The sequence below is a fragment of the Ochotona curzoniae genome, unplaced genomic scaffold, assembly GCF_017591425.1.
Source record: "Ochotona curzoniae isolate NIBS_2020 unplaced genomic scaffold, NIBS_Ocur_1.0 contig_517, whole genome shotgun sequence".
Lineage (NCBI taxonomy): Eukaryota > Metazoa > Chordata > Mammalia > Lagomorpha > Ochotonidae > Ochotona > Ochotona curzoniae.
Window position 1 is genome coordinate 7,213,591 of NW_024466454.1, and position 22,150 is coordinate 7,235,740.

At 47.5% G+C, this 22,150-nt stretch overlaps 2 protein-coding genes across 2 annotated transcripts; both read left to right on the forward strand.

Moving 5' to 3' along the window:
• Positions 1-5,368: 5,368 nt before the first annotated feature.
• ASCL3 (achaete-scute family bHLH transcription factor 3) lies at positions 5,369-6,566 on the forward strand. Its single transcript, XM_040988962.1, has one exon. The coding sequence runs from the start codon at positions 5,615-5,617 to the stop codon at positions 6,155-6,157; it is 543 nt and encodes a 180-aa protein (XP_040844896.1). The 5' UTR covers positions 5,369-5,614; the 3' UTR covers positions 6,158-6,566.
• A 1,741-nt stretch (positions 6,567-8,307) lies between these two features.
• On the forward strand, positions 8,308-21,628 carry CUNH11orf16 (chromosome unknown C11orf16 homolog). The gene is made up of 6 exons (XM_040989013.1): positions 8,308-8,581; positions 9,106-9,286; positions 10,731-10,884; positions 13,492-13,720; positions 14,638-15,285; positions 20,987-21,628. The coding sequence occupies exons 2-6, from the start codon at positions 9,123-9,125 to the stop codon at positions 21,169-21,171; spliced, it is 1,380 nt and encodes a 459-aa protein (XP_040844947.1). The 5' UTR covers positions 8,308-8,581; positions 9,106-9,122; the 3' UTR covers positions 21,172-21,628.
• The last annotated feature ends 522 nt before the right edge of the window (positions 21,629-22,150 follow it).

Here is a 22,150-nt window from a genome sequence, read left to right on the forward strand (position 1 = left end):
GGAAGAAGCTTCTGGATCCTGGCTTTAGCCTGGTCTAACCTTGGTCATTACTGCCATTTGAGGAGTGAATCAGCATATGGAAGACCTCTCTCTATTTCTCTAACTTTGTCTTTACAAATAAATATTATTTTAAGAATTACTTATTTTTATTTGAAAGATTTAGAGAAGGAGAGACAGCAGTAAAGTCAGAGGACTGACACTGTACAACTTCAAGAATTAGTATTAAGCAGCAGTAATCAAGACAGTGTAACATCAAAAGAATGGATAAGTAGGGATCAGATAAATCTGCTGTCTGCAACACCAACAGCTAGTTCTTGTCCCAGCTGCTCTACTTCCAACCCAGTGCTCTGCTAACGGCCTGGGAAAATCAACAGGAGATGGCCTACGTGGGCTCCCGCCATCCACAAGAGACCTGGATGAAATTCATAGCTGTGGCCTGACCTAGTCCTGGGGTTACAACTATCTGGGGAGTGAACTAGCGGATAGAGGTTCTCTCTCTCTCTCACTCTCTCACTCTCTCACTCTCTCTGTAACTCAAATAAAAGACAAATACTGCAGTGGCACCAGAACAGAGCTCAGAAGTGGACCTAATTATTGTCAATTGATCTTCAACAAAGGAGCAAAAAGAATAAAATGGAGGGACCTGGTACAATGGCTCTGTGTCTAAATCCCTTGAATGTGCCAGGATCTCATATGGGCACTGGTTTGTGTCCTGGCTGCTCCACTTCCCATCTAGCTCCCTGCCTGTGGCCTGGGAAAGCAGAGGAAGACAGCCCAAAGCCTTGGGATCCTGCATCTGCATGGGAGACAGAAAAGAAACTCCTGGCTCCTGGCTTCAGATCAGCTCAGCTCTGGCCATTGCGGCCAGTTGGGGAATGATCCAGTGACAGATCTTTGTCTCCTCTCTGCAGATCTGCCTTTCCAATAAAAATAAATCTTTTTTTAAAATGGAGAAAAGTTTTTCAAAAAATGGTACTGGAGCAATTCAACAATCATATGCAAAATAATAATATAGACACAGATCTTATACTGCTCAGAAAAATTAACCCAAAATGGATCATAGGCATAAATGTAAGAAGCAACCCTGTACAATCTCTGAAAGAGAATATAAGAAACACTAATGGTGATGAATTTTTTATGCCACATGGAAAAATAATCTTTGAGGGGAATCATTGTTAAGCTGAAAATGTAAAACTTCTGTAAAAGACACTGTCCAGAGGATGAAGAAATTACCCAGGGAAAATATAAAAGACATATCATAAAAGATTGTTATCTAAAATACACAGAAAACACCTTAAAATGGACCAAAGTCCTAAGTGAGCACCTTACCAAAGAAACACTAACGGCATATATACAATATGAAACAGCAATCCACAGCATGTGTCATCAGGGAATTGCGGATGAAAGCAACAAAGGAATTCTATTCCATGCCTATTAAAATGCCAGCTTGATTTATCGATCAACAATCCTAACCAAAATCCCAGAAAATTATGCCAGGACACTGACAATACTAAATGCTCATGAGGGTGTGGAGTGACAGGAAGTTGGAAACACAAAATGGTATAGCATTCTTTGAATGTTTAACAGTTTCAGACAAGACTAAACATAGTTTTACTATGTGATTCGGCCATCAACCACCAAGATAATTATTCAGAGAAGCTGAAGTCATGTGCCCATGCAAAAACCTGTTTTTAATATTTAAATATAATTTTAATATATTTTTAAATTTTTTAATATTTGTATTTAAATTGTCATAATTGCAAACATTTTGAAGCAACCAAGATAACACTTCAGTAGGTGAATGTAGAAATTGTGGTACATTCATACAATGAAGTACTGTTCATTAAAAATAAACTTTTAAAGCTAAGTGAAAGAAGCCAATCTGAAACGGCTACAAACTATATGGTTTCAACCATGCAGCATTCTGGAAAAGGCAAAATTATTCAGATCAACGACTGCTAGGAGCAAGGGGGGCAGAGCCCAGAGGTGTTTCAGATTGGGAAACTTCTGTATGATACTGTAAAGGTAGATATGTATCATACACTTGTCAAATCTAATGAATATGAACATGTAACATCAAGAATGGCTCATAATATAATCTATGGGCTTTGGGTGATAATGATGTGACAATGCAGATTCATCAGTTGTGACCAAGTTACCACTGTGGCCCCGGAAGGTAGAGGAGTCATTGCATGTGCAAGGAACGATTGGTTTATGGGAACTATGTACATTTTGCTCAGGGACAAAAGAAATGAGTACTAAAACAAACAAACAAAAAAGTATCTCAATTCATATCAGTCTTCCTGGGACACTAATCTGTCTGCCTAAAAGAATATTTACCAACATTTGCACATTACGTGACTGTTTTTTAAAGAGACTGTCCGTAAATACTTTTGCTATAAAATCATGTAAAGCAGAGGAATGCAAGAAGGCTAGGTAGACATTCTTTAAACGAAAGGATCTGTTACAAGTGTGCAGTTTTGTAAGCAAACCTTGCTTGTTAGCATTGTTATGTATTGTCGTATCTACATACTAAGTGAAAAAACATGGCTAAACCAGAACTGAGCAGTTTTGTTTAACTGTAAGCTACTTTGCATATTATTAAATGATTTCCCTATAAATCAGGTAAAGTCTGACTCAGCCACAATACAGCATCCTGACGACAAGATTCAGGTAAGAGACACTTCTGCAAGGAGGGGGGAGGTGGGAGAGGGGAGAAGGAGAATGGAAAGAACACGATTTGTTAGAAAATCTCTAGGCACAGGTGATCTGTGGTGAAATTTTTGTCAGCTGTCTGATTATTGAACTATCAAGCCCTGCCCTTGGGGTGAAAATGCAGATTCTGCAGCTGATGAAGTCATCTCTGGGCATGAAGAGATTTGGGACACCTGGGTTCTGGCTCGTTCTTTTACAAGCTCTGTGCCATTAGTAACCTGTGGGGGTTTTGAGAAGAGGGTTTCTAAACTTCTCTCCACTCTAACGTGCCACAATTCATGTATGGGTGCAGAGGCAATTGTGTGTTTTACAGACTAGTTCTTTTTATCTCGGAAAGTTGAAGCTTTTATGCTCTATAGAGCATCCAGAAGCTCTCAGGACTTTCCATGAAGCCTCTACAATAGAAACCTGAGATTTTCTCAGGGTAAATATGCTTGTTAGTTGTGCCTATTTCTCGAAACACGTGCTCCAGCACTAACAACCTGAATTGTTTTAAAAAGTTACTAAATTTCTACAAAAATGTCCAGACTTCCCCCTATCTTCCTATCTGGATTCTCCTCATGGCGTAGTCATATTTAAATACTGCTACATTGATTAGTGAGCTTACTGGGAGTGCTCAATGAGAAATCTCGTCAGTGTGTCTCCAAAGACACAGTGCTCTTTTCCCAAGAATTATGCAAAGGCTGGGTAAAATCTAGAAACTTTTAATTAGCTGTGGCATAGACAAATTATTCAGATCCCAGCTGGGCCAAGATTTCAAGACATTATTTAAGTTAGCTTTCAGGATAAAACCGTACCCCAAAGAATTATATAATTGGCTTTGATGACATCTGCTTTGCTCTTTGGTAATCTGTTGTAGTGTGTCAGTTCTGGCTTGTTAGCTACAGGCCAAGAGAAGGCTGCACTGTTCCGAGAAATGAAGTGATGCAGGCTCCATCCACAGCTGCCGTCACTTTATAGCTTTACCCTCTAGAATTCCTGGCTTGGGAATTTCCTAACTTGTTTCTCTCAGCAACTTTTTCTTTTTGACAGAATCTTGGCTGTTTTTAACCTTGCAGAGATTTTTGTTTTATGTTGGTTATTTTAGGTCATTTGGTTAGCCATTTGGAATCTCATTTCCTGTTCCTCTGTTTTCATGTTTAATTGGATCTCTCCCACTTATCTGCCCTGTCCAAGGAAGAGATTTTCCTGGCATCAACTTCCCTTCCAGCCAGTTCCACCAGGAATTTTTCTTGTCCTTTCCACTCCTCACCTCTGCCCCCATACTCTGCTGCCCTTTTCTGGGTCTATGGTCCCCTGTCTTTTCAGAAGCCAAACTCTATAGGCTGTTTCACAAGAATTGGAACACGCTTGAAATGTGGTGGGAGGCTCTGGCCTCTGTCTTGGTGTGGCCTGCGGGAGTTACGCCCTCTTCTGGTCGACAAACAAATGACATTGCTCTCTAATCTTAACCTGTGAATTTTAGACTGTTGGGAGGGAGAAGGGGCAGTAATTTTGTTTGTTTTGCTGCTTCTTTCAGTATGCCAAGTGTATAACACAGCTTACTCCTAAAGATATTGAAAACCCATAACCTTCAGAAAGTAACAGCCACATTGCTTTCTTTCACAAAGGTCCACAGAGTTCAAGTTACTTCTCCTTTCCCAAGCAAGGTTCTTCGTATTTCGACAAGCTTCAACTTGTCTTGATGCTCCAGCGTCTGGGAAAACACCAGATGTGGTTGAGAAAGGCCTCACCATACCCTCCATCTGTGAAGAGAGAGAACTAAAGGTGTGCCTCGTGTGTTCTGTTTTGCTTTGGTTTGGTTTTGTCATTTAATCCTCACGACCACTCAGCAAAATACTTAGGAAAAAGCTGAGGTTCATAGAGGCGGGAAGCTGCAGCCGGAGTCAGAGCGCAGCGGGGTGAGGCTGGACCCTCGGAGAGGGACAAGCCCTTCTGCAGCACTCCCTGCCTCCCGGTGACCAAGTGCTCCACAGTGCCCTGGAATCCTGGTGGTCAAAGGCAAAACGCAGTGGGGGCTTTAAAAACGAGATGGCTGTGGAGCTACCCAGGAGGAAGAACTGTTCATTAGTGTGGGACTTGATGGGACATGATGCTTTTTCCTTGTGTTCCATGCAAACAAAACTCACAAAACCTAAAATTAGGTGTTCTTCATTTTATTTATAAGTTCCATAGAAGTAAGAATTTCTAAATTCACTATTATGTTTTTAATATCTCTGGAGAGTTGTTCACTAAAAGGAATCTTCTGTATTTAGGAACAGATAATTCCTGTATTTATTTTGGGCTCTGTCCCTGACGGATCAGGTACCACCTATGGGGGCTGTGTCTGTGAGACGGCACGACTGTTCCCTAGTTCATGTTTGCTTTGGCAGCAATGGGAAAACTGTGAGCTGGGTGTCTCCTGGACCAGCTCCTGGCATACACCTTGGCTGTCAGTGGCAGCTGTGTGTCCCACCTGCACTGTTACTTTTTCATCAACTCCCATTTTTCAGGGAAACTTTATATCAGTATTCTAAGTGTGGAGTCAGTACAGTTCATGATTAACAGAAGTCATATGAAAGATGTTAAAGTCTGTGGTTTGGTGAAGGGCTTTACTTAAGGGGCTTCAGAAACCATTCTAGTGGTGAGGAAGACACATTCTCACCAGAGAATGGCTTCTTTGCAGTCACAAGGATTGAAAACTAACAGAAATGGGAAAAAGCTTTCTCACGAGGTGATTTAATCTTTTTTAATGCACCATTAAAATTATGTCACTACGCTTGGCACCAAATACTGTAACCCCATCTAATTTTGAAAATGAGGTCAGAAACTAGCAATCAAGCTAGTACTTCATATCTGCTTTCTTTAGATGTGGCCAAATTAACGAACTCAGTTGTGTTTCCAGGTTAAAGAGGAAATAATGGAAAATAGAAGCTACCCTGATGCGCCAGACAAACTTCCCACCTTCTCCACTTCTGCCCACTCACCACTGAGCAGGTCCTTCTATCTGGACCCTATGGTCCCTTTCCACCTGTGCCCTGAGACCCCGGGGCCATCCCCTTACTCTGAGGAGCTGCCATGGCTGCCTTTTCCTGGTGACTCCCTACTCATGGATAACTACGGTGAACCCTACCCCTTGCCTTTCCCAATGCCTTACCCAAGTTACAGAAGGTGTGACTACTCCTACGGGCCGGCCTTCATCCGGAAAAGGAATGAGCGGGAAAGACAGCGGGTCAAGTGTGTCAACGAAGGCTACGCCCAGCTCCGGCTTCACCTGCCAGAGGAATATTTGGAGAAGCGACTCAGCAAAGTGGAAACCCTGAGAGCAGCGATCAAGTACATCAACCACCTGCAGTCTCTTCTGCACCCTGACAAAGCCAACGCCACGAATAGCCCGGGCACTGGCACTTCCATTGTGGCAACCTCCAGCTGCCAACTGGACCCTATTTTTAAAATTGTCTGATTCAGGATTTCCAAACAAGAGCAATTTCACAGAATGGGGTCTCTCACAACCTCGTTCGATGGTTTTTTCCCATATATTTTCTGCACGGCAGATAATAGTCCTGCCGCTCACCTGCACCAGGTTATTTCTTGCCTGGGCTCCAGGTGTACCAAGCTTTAGCTCATGTAGCCTGGGCAGATGCTTCTCTTTCTTCTGAGAGCCTGTGGGGAGCTGGTGCCCCGGGACTCTCTGGCCTTAGCCCAGGCCCTGGACAAAGCTCCCACCACAGCACTGCAGTCTGACACGTGACCACCCCCAGGCTGGTTGGGCTCCTTGCAGACACTTGATGTGAAACAATCACAATGAACCTCCCTTGATGCTTCTGTTTGGTGGCTTTTACTTATTTGGGGCTGACAAGTCATGATCAGAGAACATCTTCAAAGTTGTTTACAAAGCCTTGTTGTCATTTAAAGTGACTTCAGACTCACCTTGTCCCTGCAGACAGATCTCCCAGGGTGGTGCAGGCCTAGGGGTGAAGGAAGCAAACATTGCCTACGATAGAAGTATTGGTCAGCCATGTCTGCTGCAGTCTTGGTTCTTCACTCACAAAATAAGAGCAGCAGCTCCCCATGTGCTATTAGGAGTAACAGTGCCTGACACACAGGTGTTTCTAACCATTACTTCTGAGTACTGTTACTCAACATCATTGTGTTTCATCCACAGCATCACCACTGTCCAGTTCTTTCAGACCAGAGCGTGCATCTGCTAGGTCTTTCCTCCCCCCCTGGGAGACAGTCCCTACCCCCGACCTGGGTCTGCCCTCACAGCATCTGTTTGATTCCCCAGGTAGCTTCACCTCCTCCTTCTCCCAACCCCCCCGAGGTGCCATCTGTCACCAATTTCAAAACTTCCCCTGGTCTGTGACACAGGTCACATCTCTGTGCAGTTGACCCTAGCATCCTGTCCTGGCTGCTCCTTGATTTTGCATACTTACTTTCTTGGCAGTTGTGATCCTCCTATCTTTACATACCAGAGCTGGCCATCCCTGTCTTAAGTATAGGGCCAAGGACTGTCATTCACCTTGTATTCCTAGCATCCAGCACAGCCTCAAGCCTTCTGGATCATAGCACATAGCACCAAGATGACTCCTGTGCTGTCCCGTCCGCTCCTATCTGCTCTCTCTCCTGCCTTCTGGCTCTGCCCTCAACTAGCTCCGCTCACTCTGATCCTTCTTAAAGCACTCTGTGCCACCTCATCCCTCAAGCCACCTGAAGATGCCCTTTTGCCTACTTTGTTGCTTGATTTTCAGAGTTCCCTGCACTCTGTAGCCAACTCAAAAATCCACATCCTGATTTTCCCAGGACTCCTAAAAGAATTATCATGGCCTTGCAAATGCTGCCTTCTCTCCTATTTCCTGAATAATCTGGAACATTCTCCTTTTCTCCACTTCATTGAATAATCCTTTCATTGCCTGAGACTTCTTGGTCTTACAATCTAACTTGGCATGCTAAATTGTTCAGTCTTCAGGCATATGGTCTAGGCATAGCTGTTCTTTGGGCTACAGATGTAGGCTCTGCCAAAGCAGTCATTCAGAGTTTGGGTCATGCAGACCCCATCTGATTTGGCAAATCAGTAAAAGCTTATGGGTACTCACAACAAGCAAGCTCCACACAATCAGAACCTGCTTTCTTCAGGTCTGTCTCTGGAGACAGCTTCAGCGGATGGCTTTCAGAAGCTCCTTCAACTTTGTTACACATGAGAGGAACACTGGTTCCTAGTTGTCACCTTGAGACTCACATTGTGTGAGCTTCTCCACAGAGCCTCCTGCCAGGCACCACACCAGCTCAGGAACTCTCAGCTGCCCCAGGCTACCGGCCTCCTCCCACACAGGTTGGAAACACCGCAGAACCTAGGGTTCACACACGACACCCCCGCACAGGACCTCAAAGGTCGACTCTGCTCCTCAGTGGAGTCCTACTCTAAGCACACCCCCACTTGGTGACAGTTTGTTCTCAGTTGCAGCCAAGCAACTTTTAGTTCCCCAGCCAGCTCCCTGCCTGGTCAGCGTTAAGGCAGAGCAACAGCCTACAGGGGTCTCTTCAGGGCTCAGGGCACCCCTGGGGTCCTTGGCTTCCCAGTGTGAGCCAGATCCTGACTCTACCCACAGTGAGGCCGCCTATGCTCATGGAGTTTGAGGCCGCGTTTGGCCTTCTTCTTTCTCTGCCCTCATCTTCCTCACACGGAAAGATGGAGGGCGTGCCACTCCCCCTTATTTGTTTCTTCTGCACATGCTCAGTGCGCTCGCTGGCCCCACAGCGTTCCCTGCTGGCTCGCATCCATGGCAACCTGCTTAGTAGCCGGAAATCAGTTGGCCTGAAGCCCTGGGCCCCAACGGTCAGAAGGGGCCCTGAGGCGGAGGTGGTGGTCAGGAGTGTGAGGCTGTGGGTGAGTCCCTTGGGGGTCAGATTGTAGAGTTGGGCTGTAACAGACTCTGGGAGGGCGTCAGTGGGCTGGAGCAGCATCGTTTGACCTTTAACTCCTGTCTGCTGCTCCTGGCCTGCTCAGGTGAGGAGGCCAGGCCCTGGGCCACCGTTAGTCCTGTAGGTGGCAGGTGGGGGCGGGGGCCCGGGGAAAGAACCGTTTTAATGGCAGGAGTCGCTGTGGCTGGGGTGGAGGCGGGAGGAAGAAAATTGTGCCACATGCTTCGCATGCATTCCCTCCTGAGTTTGCGTGGGTGGGTGGCCGTAGCCCCAGAAGTATCTGCAGCTGGGTCCTCTTTGAGGACAGCTGTAGCTCCTTGAGCATATTCCATCACCCCCTCATCCTCCCACTCCCCCGGCCGGTCCCTTTCCTGAGCCGAGGTGATCGAGAGGAAGCTTTGGCGGTGGGTCCGGGGCTCTGCCTTCCGGGGCGCCCTCTGAAGGCCTGTGGGCGGCTGCTGAGGTAACCGTGGCCTTGCTCACTCCCAGGTGATTCTTCGCACTCCATGGACTCCCCGGGGCCAGGAGCACCTGTGCCCAAATACTGCAGTGTGGCCACCATTCTGCAGGCTCCTGGCTGGGACTGTGCTGCGCACCCCTGGGACTTCACCTTCACCTGCCCCTGTGCCCTCCCGGCACCCTGGCTCAGCAGGCACAGCCTTCTCAGGAGGTACTGACTCCGCCCCAGGCAGGCGGCCCAGCCCCTGGCTTTGTGCTTTGATGCAGCCCCTTTTTTCCCTGGAGAGAGGGGTGCTTGTTGCTATTGGGCCTGCCGGTGGATGCAAGTGAGGAGCTGAAGCTACTCAGGGTGACTGCAGGGTTGATCTGGCTTGTTCCCACTGGGTCGCTCAGCAGGGAATTGTCACAGCTGGCTAATTGGCCAGAGAACAGACAGAGGGGAGCACTTTTGGCATTTCTAGCAGCTTTAACACCAACTAGGAGACTGCTGTGGCCCCATGAGTGGTATTAGAGCCCCTGCAACCAACAATTAAGGTAGGCTGTCCAGGCCCTTCCCCTCCTCTCTGCTGCCCTGCCACCCCCCTCAGAGACCAGAGGCAGCCTCACCCGTCCCAGGAAGTTCCCCAGGGGCTGGCCCCATTGGGTGTCTGCAGCGGGTGTGCAGTGTGGGCCCAGTGGGCTGTTTCATCTGCCCAGGGCACAGGCTTGCCAGCTTCAGTGGTCCTGAGTCACTCCCTTGTCTCAGTTCACCTGTGTGGACAAACTTGTTCAAGCTCAGAGTTAGGCATCTTTGTTTTCAGCCTTGCCCACAAAGTCAACCCAAACCCTGACTCAACAAGTACCCCAGGCAGCTGGCCCTGCCCACACAGCTTCCCAGAATAAAGCTGACTTCTGTGTCCTGTGGCCCATTGGGCAGCTCCTTCCGTGACAGGGCCTCATCCCTGCGGGCCTGAGTTTGCTGTGTCAGCTGCCATCCTGGCGTCCACATGCTGCCCTGCAGTCAGACACACCTTAGGGTCTGCCTCACCAGCGCCCTTTGCTGGACTGTTGTTCTAGGCCAAGCATGCAGGAGCTTGTCTGTATCCAGGCTTAATGACTTTCAGTTAGCTGGAAACAGTTCCCCACCCTGCAGAGGAGGGGTCCCTATGTCATCCCCTTTCCCACCCCTCCCCAGAAGTTGACCTCATCAAACCAGAGTCGTAGATTTCTACCTTCTCTGGATTTTTGTCCCACATACTCTGGTATGTGTCACACACGTTGTGACACTTCTCAGACCTGACTGAGATGTGGCTCTTCATGTTTTATAAAGATTTGTTTATTCAAAAGGCATGGTTACACACAAACATACACAGATTGACCATCTGCTGTTACACTCCCGCAAAAGGCCACAACGGCCAGTGCTGAAACCAGGAGACTAAACCTTATCCAGGTCTCCCACATGTGTGGCAGGGGCTCTAGAACATGGGCCATCTTCGTAGGTGCATTAGCAGGGAGCTGGATTGGAAGTGGAACAGCCAGGACTCTAGCTGGCACCCCTAGAAGATGCTGGTATTGCAGGCAGCAGCTTAGCACACTAGATCACAGTACTGGCTCTGATCTGTGTACTTTTTAGGACTTGCTGTTCTCCACCCCTAATTCTCTTTGCTTTCTTTCAGGTGTGCCTCCTGTCACCCATGTATCCACATTGCTGACCCAGAATGGCAGCAGCCGGACCGCCTGGCAAAAGCTGGAGATACGGGTGATCGGGTCCTGGCCAGGAGGGAACCAGATGGCTTCTATTACTGGGCTCAGATAAAGGCTGCTCCAGAGGCGAGTCCCTGGCTCCCAGCCTCTCTCTGGTATCCCCTCCTCTAGGCAGCCCCATCTTACCCAAAGTGCCTTAGCTGGTGTGTCTGGCAGTTTAATTTCTTGGATAGGCCCTGACTGTCCATGGCCAAGCTATAGGAGTGAATGTTTAATATCAGTGTATAATTTGTTAGGACTGTGTAGACCATGTAGCTCCATGGAGAAAATGCTAAATGTGAATTTCCAAAAGATATAATAGGATTTTGATGTTTGTTTGGAAATGCTATCATACTTTTTTGAGAAGTCACATTAGTTTTCCCCATCCTGGACTTTGAGTTAGCTGGAAACAGTTCCCCACCCTGCAGAAGAAACCAAGCTCCACTTCCAGTCCAGCTTCCTCACAATTTGTTCCTGCTGGACAGCAGGTGATGGCTCAAGTACTTGGGGCCCTGCCCACCTGCTAGGCGACCTAGATGAAGTTGCAGGCTCCTGGCTTCAGCTTTGCTCAGGCCTGGCTGTTAGAGGCACTTTGGGAAATTATCTGGCAGACAGACTATCTCTCTCTCTCCTTCCTTAACCTCCCTTTCTTTTTTTCCTCTGCCTCTTTCTGCTTTTAAAATAAATAAAAATATTTTTAAAGATTTTGTTTATCTTTAAAATATTTTATTTATTTATTTATTTTTTTGGAAAGACAGATTTACAAAGAGAGGTCTCCCATCAGCTAGTTCACTCCCCAAATGGCTATAATGGCCAGAGCTAAGCCAAACCGAAGCCAGGAGCTCCTTTCTGGGTCTACCATGTGAGTGCAGGAGCTCAAGGACCTGAGCCATCCTACGCTGCTTCCTTAGGCACGTTAGCAGGGAGCTGAATCAGAAGGGAAGCAGCTATGACTCACAACAGCACCCTTATGGAATGCCAGTGCTGCAAGGTGGAGGCCCACTGCGTCAGGTCCAATAAAAAATATATACATTGTTAAAATGTTGAGTTTTGTTCAAATACAGTTACTGCACTCAAACCAGCTTAAATACATGTACTACTCTTCTATGCTCTTCCCTTACTTGGCTCTGGCTTTCTCCATCAGTCCTGGCCCCGTGGGCTCTGTGGGCTCGTCACCAGCCAGCCATGGGAACAGAACTTCCTGGGAGTGTCAGGAGGAAGAGAGAGTGCACTGGAAAAAGACTCTGAGGATCCAGGTTCCGCTGGGGAACTGCAGGCCAAAATTTCGGTGGGAGGAAAGCGAAGTAGGAAAAGGAAGAGAAGAGAAAGGGAAAGGGGGAAGTGGTCACCAGAGCCCCCTAGGGTGGGAAGAGAGGGAGAGAACCAGGGTGCTGTAGCCAGCTGGGTCTGCCTGCCGCTCTCCTCTTAGGGTTCTCATGGTTTGTAAGGGAGACTTAGGGCCATCCTCTGCTTGTGGGGAACTCAGTGACCTGACCATTTCTGCCTTGACAGATGTTCCTTTCGCAGGCTCACACCCTAGTGTTTGTAACAACCATAGCTGGGTCAGGCTGAGCCAAAAGAGCTGGGGACTCCAGATTGCCACGTGGGTGGCAGGAACCCAGGTACTCAAACCATCACCTGCTGTCTCCCAGGTGCACATGAGCAGGAAACTAAAAAGTGGACCTGAAAAAAAAAAGTGGACCTGGAACTTGAACCCAGGCACTCCAATAAGGAGTGCTGGCACTCTAAGCAGCATCATAACTGCTGTGCTGAGCACCTTGGCCCATGTTGTCCCCCCCTCCCCAATTTTTTTAAGATTGTTTTAAAAACTTAGTTGAAAGGCAAATTTACAGAGAGAAAAGGAGACATAGAGAATGTTCTAGCTACTGGTTTTCTCCCCAAATGGTTATAATGGCAGAAGCTGGACCAGTCTGAAGCCAGGAGCCAGGAGCTTCTTTCGGGTCTTCCACATGGGCACAGTCAGAAGTGGAGCAGCTGAGACTAGAACCAGTGCCTATATGGGATGCCAGCATCGCAAGCAGAGGCTTAGCTTGCTATGCCACACTTCTTGTCCCTATTCTCTCTCTCACCCTCCTTCCACCATTCCCTCCTCCCTCCCGTTCTCCCCTCCTTTCAGATTTGTTTGTTTATTTATTTGAAAAGCAAAGTACAGAGGAAGTCTTGCACCCACTGATTCACTTCCCAGATGGTACAATGACCAGCCCTGGACCAGTGCAAAGCTAGGAGCCAGGAGTTTCACCCAAGTCTCCCACAGGGAACCAAGGACTTGAGTCATCCTCCACTGTTTTCCCAGACCAATAGCAGGGAGCTGGATCAGAAGTGGAACAGATGGGACTAGAACATGCATCCATATGGGAAGCTGGCATGATGGACGGCACTTTACCTGCTCCCCGAGTGCCTGCAACATCCAGGATTGAATCAGACTGAAAGCAGAAGCCAGCAGCTCATCAGGCTCTGCATGTGGGGGCAGGGGTGGGGAGGAGCAAGAATCCAAGTATGGGCATCATTAACTGCCACGCAGGTGAATCAGTGGGTAGCTGGATCAGCCCTCAACCTGGTATCCCAGCATGGGATGTGGGTGTTCCAAGTGGCTCACCCTCCATGCCCCTTGCCCGCCCCCACAGTGCCCCAGCCCAGTGCCACCTCTAAGCCTGGGTGTTTTCTCTTCACCAGCTGCAGCAGGGCACTCTGCTTGTGGAATTTGAAGTTCCCCTTGTCACAGACCCAAAGCTGCCAGCCCCGTGGCTGAGTGTGGTCTCAGAAGAAGACGTGATTCTGCTCCCGTCTGTGGAATGCACTCTGCGGACTGGAGATAAGGTGCTGGCACCGTGGGGGCCCAAGCAGCAGCGATATGGCCCTGGCACCATTCTGCTGGGCTTGGAGAGGACAGATGCCCAGAGTGGTAAGGGAACTGCTCTGCTTGCTCTGCCCCAGGAAGAGCCGGGCCAGAGGAGGGAGGGGGCTGGGGGTTTCTCTACAGCTTAGGCACTCTGGGAGCATTAAGGATCCATAGCCCGACAACTTGTCGCTTAATCCTAGGGCTGACAAAGGCAGGCAAGTTGTATTTTTCAGACTATTCTTAAAAAAAAAAATCAGGGCAAGTGATCTTAACTAGCAGGTCTCTGTTTATTGCAGAGTGGGTGATCCTGGGGTCACACAGGAACACAGGACCAAGCCCTCTAGAAGCCAGGGTCCTCATCTCGGGGCCAGCCAGGTCTATGTGTGTCCCAGGGGACAAAGAGGTTTTCATTGAGCACATTAGCAACAACAACAAAAATAATTTGAATGGCAGAGAGATTTCTCCTTCTGCTGTTTCACTCCCCAAATGGCTTGAACAGCTGGAGCTGTGGTGATTCAGAGCCAGGAGCTTCCTCTAGGTCTCCCATGCGAATGCAAGGTCCCAAGGCTTTCGACCATCCTCCATTGCTTTCCCAGGCAATTAGCAGGGAGCTGGATGGGAAGTGGAGCAGCTGGAACATAAAACAGTGCCCATATGGGATACCAGTGCCACAGGCATTGGCTTTACCTGCTAAGCCACAGTATTGGCCCTCACTGAGCAGTTTGGTTTGATGGGGTGATTGGCCTCTCTGGGTCCCTCATGGTCCAGAAAGCAGGCAGACTTGCACAGGCCCCTGGTAAGGGGCTGCAAGAAATGCAAGTCTAACCTGGCGAAGTTCTTGGATGGTAGGCTTTTGGGGGATAGGGGACAGGAAACACATAGACAGGTGGCTGAGGCTCTGCCTTTGGGGACAAGACAACCCTCACCTCACCATAAAAAAGGGGGACTTGGAACAAACTGTCACTCTTTCTTTGCCTTAGCAGCAAAGGAAGAAATTGCTGTTCTCTTCTGGAATGGCATGACAGCTAAAGTGCCTCGAGATGGGCTCAGACCAGTGTCCCCAGCTGTCTGGAAGAAGGCTGTGGAGCGGCTGCACCCCCGGCCCCTGCTCTGGACCCCCTGCTGTTCTCTGCTGGGGCCAGCCACCGGATATAGCACCAGTGGATTTCCTCTGGGCACACAGGCCCACTGTCCTGCCAGCCCCCCTCACACCTGCTGCCAGTTGCTGTGCCAGGGTGGCCTCTGCTGCTCACCTCTGGGCAGCCCCACCTGGTGGCCTCTAACCAGACGCTCAGAGGCCACAACCAGAGAACTTGCGGAGTCTGAGCTCATGTCTGCCACCCAGCTGTTGCCCCTGGGCAGTCCTAAAGAGAAGACGGCAGCAGTGCGGGTTCCAGTCGCAGCTTCTTCCTCCTCGTCTTCCTTGTCCTCCTCTTCCTCCTCCTCTACTGAAGAAGAAGATTTACATGTGGATTTGGAGATGTCCCTTCCCCAGACCGTGATGGTTAACAGTGCAGTCAACACGGAGCCTGTCTTCCTCGAGAAGCCTAGGAAGCAGGCCGCCCTCTGCCAGCCCGAGTGGAGGTACTGGAGGAGACGTGGCCCTGAGCCACGGCCTGGGAAGCCAGGTGTGCGCAGGGTGTCGGGGGTCCCCACTGGGGGCACTGGGATACTTGGGAGTACCGTTCTGGTCAATGGGAGTCTGTGAGAAAGCTAGGTGGCAGATTTTCATGGTTACCCGTAAGTCCAAGAAGACAGGCACAAGGGGCTGATTTCTGGGTTGGGATCTGTCCTCCTGTTTAATGTATCTTTCTCAGCTAATCTCTGCTGATAGGACTCTTCTTTTTGTTCTTGGAAGCCCTGAGTTGGCTCTAGATGACAGTCAAAATGTCCTCTGAGCAACACAGAAACTGGTTGTTGAACAAGGCCCTCCAGGCCCTGCTGTCCAGCAGGTCCAAGTTGGCATCACTGAATGCCGCTCAGTTTGTGTGTGTGTGTGTGTCTGTGTGTGTGTAATTTTTAAGATCTGTATAGTTTGAAAGAGTTAGGGAGAGACAAAATCTTCTACCTACTGGTTCACTTTCTAGATGGCCACAATGGCTGGGCCTGGACTAGACTGAAGCCAGGAGTCAGGAACTTGGTCCTGGTTTCCCACATTAGTGCAGGGGCCCAAGCACTACTTCCACTGTTTTTCCTAGGTTGCTACTATGGAGCTGAGCCAGAAGTGCAGCAGCCAGAACTTGAACCTGAATGCATATTGGCTGTCTTAGGTGAAAGCTTAGCATGTTCCACTGCAACACGATGCCCCCTCCCCTTTGCCCCTCACACGCTTTATAACTAGGAGGGGATACAGCATTTAGTTGCCCTCAGCAGTCTGCAGGCTTCCCCACGCTTCTGTGCCAGGAGCTGAGAAGTGTGAGTCTCAGTGGGCTGGGAGCAGCATCTTCAGAGGCTGCCTCACACCTGTCCTAAGTTTACAGCAAGGCCCAGGAAGAACAGAGCCAAAGGCAGCTGGCAGAGCCGTGTGAAGGGTGCCCTAGACACAGGTTCCTAGCTTAGGTTCTTGGCGGGGTGGGTAGAGGGGGAGGCCCAGAGTTGCCTGATTTACCACCTGACAACTGTATGCCTGGGGCCGGCAAGCTAGGAGGGTTAACACTGCAGTAATGGTCCCTAGGCCCCACCCACACTGAGGCCCACTGGAGGGCCTCATTTGAAGCTACTGCCTAAAGGACTGCTCTCCCCAGGGCTATGTGCAGTGCGGCCCACCACAGTTAACTAGCATAAATGAATTGTTCAGAACCACGTGTGGGCCAGGGCTGTAATATGGGGCAAGCACCCGGGTAAATGTGCTGCTAGCCTCTCCTGAATGTCAGTTAGCTGGACCACACGTGTTTGCTATCAGCTCTGCTGGGAACTAAAACTTTTTTAATTTTATCAGAAAGTCAGATTTACAGAAGAGACAGAAAGATCTTCCATCTGCTGGAAACTATACAGATCACTCCCCAAGTGGCTGCAATGGCTGGAGCTGAGCTGGTCCAAAGCCAGGAGCCAGGAGCTTCTTCTGGACCTCCTATGCAGGTGCAGGATCTCAAGGCTTTGGGCCATCCACCACTCCTTTACCAGGAGGTGGATGGGAAGTGGAGCAGCTGGGATATGAACCAGTGCCCACCCATATGGGATCCCAGTGCATGTAAGGTGAAGATTTAGCCACTGCGCTGGGCCTGGGTACTAAAGCTTTGACCGTCAGTCCAGCTGGGCCCATCATGAAGTCAGCACACATCCATTCCTTTCTGTTACAGTGAGATGCCACTGCTCCCGATCTCAGGGTGGCCAGATTGCTGGCTGCCAACAGGATGCTCTCCTCCCTGGCTTGACTGGAACAGGGTTCAATTTGTGGGATTTCAGAGTTGTCTTTTTGTACTGGTTTACTCCCCAAGTGGCCCCAGCAGCCGGAACTGAGCTGTTCTAAAACCAGGATCCTGGTCTCCCATGTGGATGCAGGTCCCAAGGATTTGGGCCATTCTCTGCTGCTTTCCCAGGCCTTAAGCAGGGAGCTGTGTGGGAAGTGGAACAGCTAGACATGATCTGGTACCCTTATGGGATCCTAACATATGGGATTAGCCAACTGAATAATAATACTGGACCCCTAATTCAGTTTCTTTCTTTTTTTTTATTAATTACATTATATTATGTGACAGTTTTATAGGTACTGGGATTCCCCCCACCCCTCCCCTAACCACTCCCCATGGTGAATTCCTCCCCCTTGTTGTGTAACCACAGTTCAAGTTCAAGTTCAATTGAGACTCTCTCATTGCAAGCATATGCCAGGCATAGAGTCCAGCATCTTATTGTCCAGATAAGTTCGACAGCTTCTTGGGGAGACCTTCTCTGGTCTGAAGGTAGAGCCAACAGAGTAAAATCCAGATCAATTAAAAGCCCTAACTTAACATCTACAACAATTTACACGTTATGGAATTAATTGACATGGTATTGACTAACCAATATGTTAAAATTAACTGCAAGTTCTTAACAACATCCTGTGACTACTTCAATGACATTTCAACAATTGAGGTGCAAAACAGTTTTAGGAGGGGTGTGCAGAGAATTCTTCAATACCTTGGTGAGGAGTACTTAATCTTTGTGTTCTACCTAGTAAGGTATGTGTGAGTCCACGCTGACCAAGCTTTCCTTGTTGTTCTCTGCCTATCTATTCTAATTTGTGAGAGAGAGAGAGAGTGTGTGTGTGTGTGTGTGTTTGGGAGGGTGCTCTGGAGCAACCCTGATGGTCATTGCATAGAGGGTGGGGACCCAAAGTTGAAACTAAGTAAGGACCAGAGAAAGCTCCTCTCCTTAGTCCCGAAGGAAGTTTACTGTTGTTCTGATTCTGAGGACCGCTCAGGGTTCCTGGCTGTTGTTCTGATGACCTTGGATCCTATGAGGAAGGATTTGGGCTTCTTCCATCCCGTGTGGTAGGTCCAAAGGCGGGGGGTGGGGGGGTGTCCTCTGAGTTCTCGGCCTCCGAAGGCATTCCAGTTCCCCGTGGTCTCTGGCAGTTGGGATGTAGTCCTTGGTGCCCGTACTGATAGTCCTTGGTGGGGATCTGGGAGTCTCCAGGGTTGGGATACAAGCCTCCTCCTGTCCCCCTGCTCCACTCTGGGGGCCCCCCCACTCTGTGCATATGACCTCCTGTTAATAGGTTGTCAGGATCGCTCTTGATTCCCCCTGTATGTCTTTGTAGTTTTACTATTGTCTAATGCTGTTTTGAATCTATTGTCTATAAGTTACCTGTTAAGTTCCTTATAGGTTACACTACACAGCTTCCTCACACATTCAAAGGAGATGGAAGATTTCTTTGCTCTCTGCCCCATTTCTAAGTAGCACAAGGTTTTGAAAGTATATTAGGTTTTACAATTTTTCAAAACACATGAGTTGAGACCGTATTAATTACAGGTTCATCTGAGGAAGATTTACTGTTATTGGGAATCTTTAGGATTGATTCACGTCCCCAAAGCCCTGAGGGTTCAGCATGGAGCTATCTAAGCAGCAATCAAAGAAGCAAAATCCCAGAGCTCCCTGGCTGGGCGGTCATCAGGCGGAGCCTAGCGCCAAATGGCGCACTGGCCGCCCAGTGGCAGCTCCCCACGTACACGTGGTAGCCACCATGTGAGATCCAGGCATGAGACGCCACTGTCCTGGGCCCCCCCTTCTGCCAGGCTGGCGGCTAGAAGTCCAACCCCCCAGGCTCAAGTCCCACCCCTTCCTGGTCCCATCCCCAGCTCCAGCCCCCTGGGCGAGCAGTGGGACGGCCCAGACCTGCTACACAAAGCTCTGAGACCCACCCCAAAGAAGGGTAGGTAGTCCACGGGGCTCCGGCAGGCCCGGTGGCAGTTCCCCACATGCATGTGGTAGCCGCCATGTGAGATCCAGGCATGAGACGCCACCGTCCCAGGGTCTCCCAGCTGCCATGCGGCGGCTGGAAGTCCCCTAATTCAGTTTCTTAAAGCTTACTTTCCCACTAGCTTAATATATCCCATATATATATATATATTTATTATATATTTATTTATATATAAATTTATATATAAATTTATATATAAATATATATAAATATAAATATAAATATATAAAAATTATATATAAATTATATATATATAAATTATATATAAATTATATATAAATATATAAATATATAAATATATAAATATATAAATATATAAATATATAAATATATAAATATATATAAATATATATAAATAAATATAAATATATATATAAATAAATATATATATAAATATATAAATATATACATAAATATATATATAAATATATAAATATATATAATATATATTTATATATATAATATATATAATATATATTTATATATATAATATATATAATATATATTTATATATATAATATATATAATATATATTTATATATATAATATATATAATATATATATAATATTATAATAATATAATATATATAATATTATAATATAATATATAATAATATAATATATATAAAATAAAATAATATAAAATAATATATAATATATAATATAGTATATAATATATATAATATATAATATATATAATATATATAATATATAATAATAATTATATAATATATAATATATAATATATATAAATATATATATTTATATATAAATTTATTTATATATAAATCCTTATATTTATTTATATATATTTATATATATATTTATTATATATTTATATATATATTTAAATATATATATTTATTTATTTTATTTGAAAGGCAGAGGAGAGGAGAGGCAGTAAACATCCAGTGGTTTACTCTTCAACAGACCACAACTGCCAGGTCTGGGCCAAGCTGAAGCCAGGTACCTGAAATTCCATTCTAGTCTCCCGCAAGGGTGGCAGGGGCCAAGCGCCTGGTCCATCTCCTGCTTCCTTCCCAGACTCCTGAGTTGGGAACTGGATTAGAAACGCAGTATCTGGGTAGCAAAGTGGCACTCCACCATAAGATAGCAGTGTCAGAAGCAGTGACTTAACCTGCGGCCCAATTGCAGCCTCCAGCTCTCTCTGATCAAGGAGAAGCTTCTGTAATTGCAGGCAGAGAAAGGAGACAGATGTCCATTCACTGATTCACTCCCTAGAAGGCCATGAGGCCAGTCAGAGGCCAGTCAGAGGCCAGGAGGAGCTTCGTCCAGGTCTCTCACATGGTTGGCAGGGCCTGAGCACCTGACACATCATCTCCTACTTTTTCCAGACCATTAGCAGGGAGTTGGATCAGAGGTGGAACAGCTGGACATAAACCAGTGCCCATTCTGGATGCCCATTCACGGGGGTAGCTTTACCGGTTACCCCCACCAGTTCTCTGAGAAAACAAGTCTTCTCCAACTCCAAATCTGGGTGTCTGATAATTCACTTTGCTCAAAAACACAATGGCCAGAAACGGTTAACAAAACAGTATTTCTCTTTGGAAAAAGAGAACAATACTAGGAGCTTACAGACAGATCGGTGCCCCTTACTAAACCATGATCTGACATCAAGAGTCATTTCAAGATGGGTGTTGAGTTGCCCATGTTCCACACTGAAGTGCCTGGCTACCCCACCTTACTGCTGATGAGACCCCAGGAGGCAGAGGAAATGGCTCAGATAATTGGCTCTCTGCCACCCACATGGGAGACCTGCACTGGGGTCCCAGCTCCTAGCTTCAGCCTGGGGCCTAGGACCATGGTGGGCATTTCAGGGAGAGAACCAAAAGATGGAAACTTGCTCTCTGCTTCCCAAAGAATAATCCTGTTAAATGACCTCTAACATAACAAATGGATTTTGGGTTTAGGAGCAAGATCTTGCAACATCCAGCAGAAAGAGGACAATAAACAGCATAGAGTGCAAACTGTAGTGATGGGGACTGCCAAGGAGCTGACCCGGAGAGCCCTTCATGTGAAGCCATCACAGATCCTGCCGGAGGAAGCTGCACCCAGAAGGCCAAGTGAAGGAACACATCACAGGGACAAGAACTAGCCCCAGCAGCAAGCTCTGAGGACCTAGGTAAAGCAGGATGGTGGAGAGGGGGCTTCTTGGGGACTCCTTACATGGCTGTTAGAACTCCTAGGGCCACACCCCGTGAGGATGGTAAAAGTCATAGCTCTATAGCTCCTTTCCTAGAAAAAAGGGACATACTCAGCATTTTGCACTTAGCTTCAGAAGCTTACAGACTACACAGGGTTCAGTACAGGCCTTTGGGGGGAGGAGGAAGGAGACGGTATAAGGCTCTCCATTTTAGTGGCGCCCTGCTCCATGGTGCTTTACTAGGCCCTGTGTCCCTGAGTCGGCTTGAACATAGATGTATGCACAATTGCATTTTCAACATGCAAAACATTGGCCTATTTACTGAGGAAAGACACTAGGTGAGTCATCAAGCAACTACACTGCCAGGAGCAATCATACTGTCGGTGTTGTGACGTAAGGACACTTGGGACAAATCAGTGACTTTAAACCAGTGACTTAAAAAAAAAAAAAAGAGAGGTCAGCACTGTGGCTCAGTAGGCTAATCCACCTTCAAGCACCAGTGTCCCATATGGGTGCAGGCTCATGTCCTGGCTGTTCCACTCCCCAACCAGCTTCCTGTTTAAGGCCTAGGGAAGCAGCAGAGGATGGCCCAACTCCTTGGGCCTCTGTACCCATGTGGGAGACCTGGAAGAGGCTCCTGGCTGCCTTCCGAGGCATAGTAGCAGCAAGTTAGACTGGAAGTGGAACAGCCAGGACTAGAAACAGGGCTCTGACACAGTGTCACAAACGGTGGCTTAGCCTACTGTACCACAGTGCCAGCCTCAAGTCAATTACTTTTAATATTCTTTTTCTCTTACAGGAATCAAAGAACAGTGGTGGTATTAGCAAGTGGCTCCCAGGGCCACCTTCAGTGGAAGCAGGAACCTTTACCCATGAGGACTGGCTACAGACAGGCAGCAGGAAGACACCTGTCGTGAGGGGTATGGTGGCA